At 40.5% G+C, this 10,050-nt stretch overlaps 1 protein-coding gene across 1 annotated transcript; it reads left to right on the forward strand.

Annotated features, from left to right (window-relative positions):
- Positions 1–611: 611 nt before the first annotated feature.
- LOC146678272 (uncharacterized) lies at positions 612–2,126 on the forward strand. The gene is made up of 2 exons (XM_085426817.1): positions 612–829; positions 1,716–2,126. The coding sequence occupies exons 1-2, from the start codon at positions 645–647 to the stop codon at positions 1,984–1,986; spliced, it is 456 nt and encodes a 151-aa protein (XP_085282943.1). The 5' UTR covers positions 612–644; the 3' UTR covers positions 1,987–2,126.
- Positions 2,127–10,050: the final 7,924 nt, after the last annotated feature.

The raw sequence follows: 10,050 nt of genomic DNA on the forward strand, positions 1-10,050 counted from the left end.
ACTTTTGTTTCGAAATACGGGACGATTCCGTATTTTAAGGGACGGTTGGCAACCCTATCGGTCAGGTTCAACGAGGTGATCACGTCTTCAGCTTCATCGCCCATTGTATATATCAGAGTGTTAACCTGGTTTTCGTCCGATTGTAGCTCGAGTCCGGATGCTATCCTGAACCTGTCGAAGCGTCGGATCCATTTCGGCCACTCTTCCGGCTTTGAAAAATCAAACTTCGACGGCGGTGATACTTGAAAAGCTGCTGGTGCGGCCGCCATGTTGCTAGTCGCGAGATGCTAGTTAGCGCTTCTTGCTAATTTGTTAGCTTAGCTCTTACGGTGTGTTCACACCGAACGCGATGGACGCGAATAAAACGCCCCAAACGCCCCTAATTTGACGCGTGTACATTCGCGTCTCAACGCGTGTCCAAGAAAAATCCATCGCGCGTCAAAATATGATATTTTGACGCGCGTGAACCGGAAATGTGGGAGGAATGTGGGAGGGAGTTGTGCCAGACCGGTATCTTTGCAAGATGGCAGCTATCGAGCTAGCACTTGAAGAGAGAGTCTCCCTTCTCTATGTACTGTGGAGAGCAGAGCAGCAGCGTAACAGACGTCCTCGCCGTACCTGGGTCCATCAGGTCCTCCAGAGGCATGAGCAGTTTGGTGAGTTTCACCACTTGCTCCAGGAGCTGCGCCTGGATGACGGCCGATTCCAGCGCTATCACCGTTGGCCAGTTTGAGGACCTGCTTTCCCTCGTCGGTCCCAGCATTGCCCGCCTAGACACCAACTACAGACGCTCAATCCCACCTGCAGAGCGCCTGTCCGTCTGCCTGAGGTTAGTAAAACTATTTAATACGGTAGTCCTTTATTGATACCTGTGCTAATATGCTAATCCATCCAGTTATACACTGCTAACATGGATGTGCTATGCTAACAGTGAATGCTGTCGGTGTTTACTGAAAGCAAACTGTGGTACAGAGACGACTCTTTATAATATTTCTAGTGATACTCAGAAGCTCTCATCAAGTCCCGATTTAATTCGATTTATGCTGTTATCAGTGTTTGCATGATAGCATGGCTGTGGTGTCACATCAATGTATGCGCTCGGTGTTTGCTGATATCAAACTGTAGCATTAGGACCACTGAGTTAACCTTTGTAGTGATACTCACTCCTTTTTATTTAGACCTGGTTTAATTCTGGGATAGTTGAATATTTGTATATAATCCCTGCAGCTGTCAGACTCTATAGCAGGGGTCACAGCCTTTATTAAAACAGAGTTAGATAAAACTGTGAACAGTTTGGTTCATCTCTAGTTACATGGTTCTATCTTGATAAGCTGTCTTATCACAGATTAATTTTTCAAAAATATTAATGATTTAAGCAAGGAAAGGGCTACATGTCAACATACAACTCTTTATTTCTATTAATGTCTTACTTCATTCCTACCTGATTGACATGTTTAGGAATTATGAGTGATTGGCTCACTGTAGTTGTGAAAGTTGCTACCAATCAAATTATGATACGTTAAAGTTAAAACAAAACAACTGTTTTAGATATTACCTAATATACATTTTGTAATTATCCTTATAATTACAAAAGGTTTTATGTAAGATTCATGTTTTGTGATTTAAATCTGACATCACAAAAGTATTTTGGAATTTGAATGATGTATTTTGTAACTGCAGTACACATAATACTGATTTTGAACAATTTTGTCCAGGTTCCTTGTCACCGGGGACTCCTTCAGGACCATCGCGTTCAGTTTCAGAGTCGGTGTGTCCACGGTGAGCCAGATCACCCCCCAGGCAGCGACGTCCATCTGGGACTGTCTAGTGGACGACTTCATGGCTGTGCCTTCACCTGGAGACTGGCGCTCCATCACAGAGGGATTCCAGGAGCGCTGGAACTTTCCTCTGTGCTGTGCAGCTCTGGATGGGAAGCACATCCAGACAAAGGCACCCCATATATCATATAGGAGACACACACATTGATATACACTAAATATTTATTTCATTTCTTTTTTTGTGGTGCCCAAATTGATGCACCTGCTTGATTTTGTTTAAACAATTATTGCACACTTTCTGTAAATCCAGTAAACTTCTTTTCACTTCTCAAATATCACTGTGTGTGTCTCCTGTATGATATTTAACTGACATTTTTTTATTGTAACAACCAACAATTTATACAGGAAAATAATGTCTATTAACAAGGTTGCCCAAACTTCTGCATCCCACTGTATCAGTATATTTTGTCATTAGTTTAATATGAAATAAATTCTACATGTGTCAAGTCGTGTGCCAACATTTGCTGTGTAGTAGAACTGAGACATTAGTCATTATAAACATTTATTTGAAATAATATTAAAAGTCTCAAACAGAAAAACATTAAACATAAATATATAAAATATAAGAATTTACAGAGAGACAGGAATAAAAAGGACCAGCTGCTCTCCAGAGCAGGAACAAGGCTGAGGAGGAAATGCTCCATTGGAGACTGGTGTGGCCTCTTCAGGGACTCCAGGATGGCCAGCTCCACCGCCGATGGACCGTCCTGGGACCCGTCCCTCATCTGCCTCGGAGCCGTCCTCCTCTGTGGGCCTGTAAAACAGCACAAAACACAAAGAAATGAGAAGGCTGCTACTAGATTTTAATTTCAACATTGAAAAAAAAAAAAAACAATAATAGGATATAATCAGATTGGTTGTAGATATTTAGTAAAGGTGATCACAAGGGAATCCCACCGACTAAAAAGGTATCAGTGCTTGCTGTACATATCTGTGGGTGCAGCAGCAGGAGCTCAGGGACTGGGGATGCTCTGCTGCAGAATCAGTTGGTTCTATCAATACAGTATTAAATGTTAACAGGTTGGATATAATAATCGTAGAGTAGACAGTGGTCCCTCATTTATTGCAGGGGTTCTCAGAATAACTAGCCCCTGGTCACAGTTCTCACAATTGATTCTCAAAGTGCAAACCTTTGTAGATTGCAAAACGTAAAAGTATTATTATGCCGCGGTTTGTCTTCATCTGCTCGCCACTTTCGTGCGCCTTTTTCCCTCACGGTGCAGGTGTCTATTTCCGAATGAGGCTCATAGTTATGGGTGTTTTTGTGCTGTTTTTTCTATTGGACGCGATGGTTATCAAAACCAAACGTGATAAATTTGGCAAGCGCAGGAGATTTGTCAATCAGGCTGCAGAATGCAATGCTGTACTGTGCAATAAAAAATCAGCGAAAAAGCAAAGCAGTGACGGATGAACAGCGGGACCACTGTGTGCTGTTTATTAATAAACAATAAAATATATTCCTAAATGATAACATGCATAAAAGCAGAACGGTATTTGTACGTCAGTGGGAAAATAGCGGTGGCTTGCTAGCTTTTGTGCGGCTTCCCCGGGTCAGTGAAAACTTTCAAAAGAGAAATGAATGAACTTACCAGGTTGCCCGATCTCTTCACATATCTTCCTCCAAGCTCGGTCCTTTTTATTCCTGTCTCGGTACTGAAAGCAGCTGGTGTTATACAGCTCCGAGTTGTTTGCTACCGCATTGATTAGCCTTCCCCTCCATTGAAGTATGAAAGGCTTTGGCTGGATCTGCCCCTTTGACCTAGGTAACAGCCACGTCACCAGGCTCCTGATTGGTTGTCGCGGCGCGATTTGACGCTGGAGTTCAGATTTTTCCAACTCGAGCGGTAGACGCGAAACGCGCGTATGCACAAAATGCAACACAAAAACTCACGCGCGTGGTTTTATTCGCGAGTCAAACGCGCCAGACGCGCTACACTGACGCGCGTTTCACGCGTTTTGGCGTTTTCGCGACGCAAATCTGCTTCCGAATTTTCGCGGGACCCGCAATCGCGCGTCATCGCGGCTTTCCATTGACTTTACATGTAAACCTGACGCTCTATTCGCGTCCATCGCGTTCGGTGTGAACACACCGTGGCTGTTATTGCAACCTTGCAGGGCGAGTTCTCTCCGGTGAGGAAGTTTCCGTGTTCCGTTATGTTCTTCTTCTCTCCCGAGCACTTCTGACACCATGTTTTGGTAGCTCTCGTGAATTTAATAGCAACGCCATAAACGACACTGGGACAGCTCTGTCTTATCGTGGCGACTCCCTTTATTGCCAAACTGCAACATACAATACACACGGCACAACCACCAGAGGGTGCTGCATGAACCCTTGAGTTAGTCCTTACCATAACAGAGAGCGTACATGTGATGTGACCATAAACAAAGTATCTTATGGCTTAACATTATTTAAATGGGTGTGTGTTTAAAGGATTTGGATATAGGATTTATAAAATGAAATAAAAACTCTCCAAACACTCTGGGAAAAGACTTAGGGGTCAGAAGCTCTCTTCAAACACTCCTTTGCCACATTCTTACAAGCCATCACTGGATCACAGTGAAGATGGGAGGCAGGGAGCAAATGGTTTGACAAGGTGGGGGATGCGTGTCTATCATGTATCTACTTGGGAGTCTCCTCTCCCTTGCCAAGTACATGTCAAGAAATCACTCTCCAAGGTCAGCTTGGAGATGTTGTGTCAAACTGCGCTGGGAACTTGAAGATGGCAAGGAGAAAAAAGAAAAGGAGGGCCAAAAGTGGCAGCGGGGTTATGTCTGGCACAGTCGTAAATGCACTTGTGCTGTGGCAGGAATTGGAGTTGTCTTAGGGCGACAGATCAGCCCATTTGTGAATATCTATTGCTCAGTGTTTGCTATGTTTATGAGGACATCCAGCTAAGACCTAAATGCAGACCCCATACAGTAAACAATTAGCACTCTACTGCAGACTAAATATGTTAGTGACACAAGCTTTTATCCTCAAGGTATGTATGTATACCCAGCTTTTTCTTCTACTTTAAGGATTATTTTTTCAGGGTTACTTCAGATGCCAAACTTTCTTTTCATAGCTTTCTTTAGATATCACTCTCTTCTTTTACTAATATCAGTAGCCTTACACTTTCAGCTTTAGCTATGTTTTCATTTTTTTGCTAACCTGCTGTGTAATAGTTCAAAGAGTGCCCCTCTACGCTAATTTGTAAGCCAAACCAACTTTTTTTGGTCCATGCTGTCTCTGGATGTTTACCAAATAAATTTTATTCAGACAGTGTCGTGAAGGAAGCTGGCCTGGTTTGTTGTGTTGGGCTCTCAACTAGAGTGTGCAGTGTAGATGTACTTTATTTAGAGGAGTATTTATGTCAGTGTCTAGAATAGGCCTAGCTTTTGTTTGTTTTTTGTTTAACTAATTTGAATCCAGAGCCACCATAATTTAATGTTGTTGCTATTTTATTACCGTATATGTTTAGATTTTGGATTGATTTAATAACGTTTTTGCTGTTTATTACATTTGTTGTTTCATACAGGCAAAGCCACATCTGTATTTCACTTTCCTAAAAATCAATCTGCGTGGTTGATTGGTCTAATTTGGTTTTATTTTACCTTGAAGTAGAGTGGCTATCAAGGTTTTCCATCACCAGTCTATTCTAGTCACATTGTGGTTATTAACCCTCCTGCCATCCTTTAAAAAACTCACACCCATCAACCTAGGGACCATTCTCAGCCACGCCATAAAAAGACCATATATCCATATTTTATTCCACTTTAAATTAGCCAACCTTGTAAAACTACTTCTCCCTGAAATATTCATGTAAAGTTTTAATTATATTTTCGTTGTTTTAACCCTTCAAATCCCAGTGTTATTACATGAGCGCCCTGTGTTATAAGCCCCAAAAACCAAAAAACGAAACTAAATATTTCCACAAAAAACCAGTTGAAGTAATATGTGATTGTCATTATAAGTAGGCCTTTAGATGGACCAAAGATTGGCACCAACATACATTTTGACCTGCCATTATTTTTTTTGCATTTTTTTTGCAATTTAAAAATTAAAACTTCAAGGCCCTGAGTCTTCATTGACATCCAAGAAAAGAAGAAAAAATAAAATCATATGATGATAATTTGGGGTTGAAAAATAGCGTTTATAATGGAAGTCAATGGGCAGAAAATGGTCCCCAGGGTGATGGGTGTGGGGATTTCTGCTGCTCAGCCATTTTAGGCTGATTTAAGGAATTCACACTGGAATATTAACATTGACAGGTAAAAACTATCCTGTGGCAAGTTTGGTTATATTCCACTGAACACAGTGGAAATGGCAGCCATTTAACACATAGCAGTGGCACAAAAAGGTCCCAAGAAGGCAGGAAGGTTAAGAAACTATGATGATTCAAGTGTTTGGCTGTAGGAAAAGATTATTCTTTATTTTTGTTATTATGCTGCTCAAACACAAGGTAAGATAATACATGCACGCATATGTGCCTACATGTATTTTCTCTGTTTCTTTCACTTGCGCCATAATAACAACAATTCCCAGAGAACATCTTTTACTGTCATTACAACCCCCATTCCAGTCTATCTCAGACTCTCTTTTCCTCTCAGATGATAGCTATTAATTCCCTTCAGAGTCTGCTTGATGGAAGGCTAACAACATTTTATATTGTTGATACACTTCTGACTCGAGCTGCATGCTCTCAATTACAGATGAAAGATAGCTGGTAACCTGGTTACAAATAGGCTTCAGTGTTTAGATGATGTCAGGCACCTTTATCAAGGAGGGCTGAAAATAGAAAGGAAGCTGTCTATGAACCCCTTCAGCTTCCTCCAGCTCCGATGCTATCCTCCTGTAAAGAGATGGTTAACTGCACATCCAGTTTGGCACAGTGCCATTCCAATTTGGGCTAAGTGATTATCATTCACACTGTCTCTTTGTGGAGACACCGAGCCCAGCTATCTGTGATATTCTATCCAACCCAGTCAATTAAAGGACTGATCAGTAATTGTGGTAATTGTTCAACCACCCCCTCTTGAGAGATTGTCACCACTGTTAATTTTGGGACCCGATGTCAATTTTATTTTCTTTTAACAAAAATGTGCATTAGGTTTAGTCGAGTCACTTTATTTGTACAGAACCGTTGTTCAACAGATGCTAACTAAAGTGCTGCACATTACCAGATGCAAGTTAAAATTAAGTAATAGAGTCATTAAAACAACTATTAACAATTAATTAACAATGATATCAAAATGGGTTAATGAACAGAAGAAAATAAAACAAATAGGCATGAATCTCATTTAATAGTAACCCAGTAAAGTAAGCTGTGAATATTATAGTAAGGTAGTTTAATCCAGAACTTCTGAGCTGGGAGCTCACAAAGTCTTGATTCCAAATCCAATCAAATCTGCTGGTCAAGTGACCTTTAATCTGACACAGGGGAATTCAATCTCCTGTTTATAGAAAGTACCATTTTATAATTAACCTGGTTATGAACAGGTAACCATTTAAATAAACTGCAGTCAAGATATCAGTGACTTAAACATTCCAGAGCATAACTGCAGTCCAGTCTGGATCTAAAAACCAGGAATTACTTTTTCAAGAATATTAAATGAAACAAAAGTCATAACCTTGGATAAAAGGAATTTGATCTGCAAGTCAATTTAACAGACGGACAAAAAAAATAGACTTTGGTTCCAAAGAATTGAGATAAGATGGATCAAATTTTCATTTGTGGAAAAAAAGCACATTCATCTTGCCCAAGATATCTTTTCATTATCTGGCTTTGTAGGCTTGCATGCAGATCTTGTAAGGTCAACAAATGTAATCCACTGCAGCTTTAGGATTATATCTCTCTATTTAGAAAAAAGACTGGAAAAAACGTTGAAATTCATTGCATCCAGTAGGGATGGTGCTTTTATAGGTGTTGGATTTGTATAACCTGCCATAGCCTGAGTACCCTGGTATAAAAAATAGTAAAACAGACAGGGGGGAATATACACATGGTAGGTATTACCAAAAAAAAAGCTTTTATGAGTGTAATATGATATGCCCTGATTATATTTTTATGTTGAAATCAATAAAGGCTTGTTATTGGATAAAATATATATAAATAATGTTCATTTTAAAGCTCGCAAGATAAACTTGGAGTAAATACATACACAGTATAATTGAGATTGTGTTTACAGAGTTTCAGTTGGCTTTTCCCCCCTTGCATTGATAGCTCATCTGTTTTGATGTACACTGCAGAATTTTAAGGTCAGTGTAACAGCACTTCAAAGACTGGGAAAAAAATCTTTATGAAAGGCTTTCATTTTCTTAACACCCAAAGCTGATTTAAATTTAAACACTGAAGAAGAGTATTTGTACACTAGAGCTAGAAATTGTACCTGGTTTATTATCAAAGCAAATATTTGATGGTACATCTGAACAGAGGTGTTTCTTTTTTTTATTTTATCCATATCCGAAGCTCTCTTTCATATATGCATTTCTTTGTTAAGCAGCATGTAATAAAGATGTTCTCTCTCTGGGCAAGAGAAAAAGAAGGGAGCAGTAGAAGTAAAAATAAATTGATGTTTTTTTACGAGTGGCTCTCTGAATGTTTCTGCACCCTGGGTCTGTGGCCTGAATACAAATGCAAACTGTTACATAATGAATGAGTGCTTTACTCGGGGAATAAAGATTAGCAGCTGACCCCTTTTACATCATCATCTTATTTCAGGAATCAGAACCTCTTGGGCATGGCACTTTCTCTGCAGTATTTCTCCTTCAGTCTCCACTTTCAGAATACTCGAGCTGGGACAAAAGTAAAGAAGAGTGATTATATTGCATTCATCATCAGATTAAAGACACGTGGATCTGCAATGACGATCACATACATTATGGCGCTATGATGAATAAAGATGTTGGGATGAAGGGGGGGGGGGGGGATTTAAGTGTTTCTTTAGCTTACTACTGAGGGTCACCAAAAAAACACAGGCTTCTGGTTTGTGAACTTAATGAATAAATCATTGAGCATGACCCCAACCCCCACACACACATGCACACACACACATCAATCCATAGCCCGTCACAACAAAATCTACCCTCCACCCCTCCTCCCCGCTCTCTTTCTTTCTCTACCCTTGCACATCTGCTACCATTACATACCCTGGCCAACATTCACGTTGGTGTTCATTATATTGTGTCACGGTGCGCTCTGGGTCTCTGCCAGCAGAAATTAAACTCTTCAGAAAAGATAAACATCATATTACTTCATTACCCTTTTAAAACATATGCAAATTAGTGCCATTACACCCCACCCCACCCCACACGCTACACTCTTCCTCTACATGCACCCGCATGCACGCACACACACTTTCTTTTCATTTTCCTGAGTGATGAAGTTTGTCTGGCCCGTGTTCAGTCATTGCCTTTGTCACAAGCTGACCATGAATGGGCCGAACCGTGCGGCTCTACCCTGCTCATTTTCCACCCCTGAATTAAACATTAATGCAGCTTGACAGCAATAAATAACATTTATCACAATGGGGATCTAATAATGATTTGGCTAAGCTCGGGCTGCTCATCAGAGCCCATCAACTGACGAATATGGCAGCGTGATTATGCCGGCAGCTGTCTGTGACAACTGTATCTAAATCACTTTGAACATGTCTACCTCTCTTTGATCTCCTGAATGGGCATTGTGATGCAGAGTTGTCTTTCCAGTCATCTGTCTTCTCTTTTTTTGCATAATTGCTGTTCCAATCAAAGATATCATCATGGGGCCATTAAAGCCATTCTGCAGCTTACTTCACATAAGTTTACGTTATGTAAACGTTTACAGCAGTCACCCAAGAAAACAATGTAATGTGCTTCGCAGTTCTGGCTGCAGTGTGTGGCCTTTCACAGATGTTTTTAATTAAATCTTGCTTAAGTATTTTGAGGATTTTTCCCCCCTTTAGCAGAGAATGTAAAATATTTTCGTTTTTGATTGAATTTATTTCATTTACCCTTCAGCGTAGCCGAATTTTGTTCCTCTGCAAGTTAATTGGTGCCAGTGCTGGAGTGTGCCTTTAAAAGTAAGAGATCATTGGCCAACATGGAAAATAACCATGAAATGCATTAAAAGCTGTCCTCAGAATGCAAGCCAGTGTGCACTTTTAAATGCATGTTTATGCATATGTGCACACGCATTCATTCAGGCATACATGTATGTGTACCCATAATGCGGTCTGCCTGATATTATTAGGC

This window comes from Rhamphochromis longiceps, linkage group LG1, assembly GCF_057381845.1.
Source record: "Rhamphochromis longiceps isolate RC_006_pf linkage group LG1, R_longiceps_female_GT1.1, whole genome shotgun sequence".
NCBI classification, from domain to species: Eukaryota; Metazoa; Chordata; class Actinopteri; order Cichliformes; family Cichlidae; genus Rhamphochromis; species Rhamphochromis longiceps.

Bases quoted from the DNA above. Each gene is read 5' to 3' on its own strand.
- LOC146678272 (XM_085426817.1), top strand. From the start codon at position 645: ATGAGCAGTTTGGTGAGTTTCACCACTTGCTCCAGGAGCTGCGCCTGG. The intron at 830-1,715 runs GTTAGTAAAACT...AATTTTGTCCAG, and splicing joins CGCCTGTCCGTCTGCCTGAG to GTTCCTTGTCACCGGGGACT.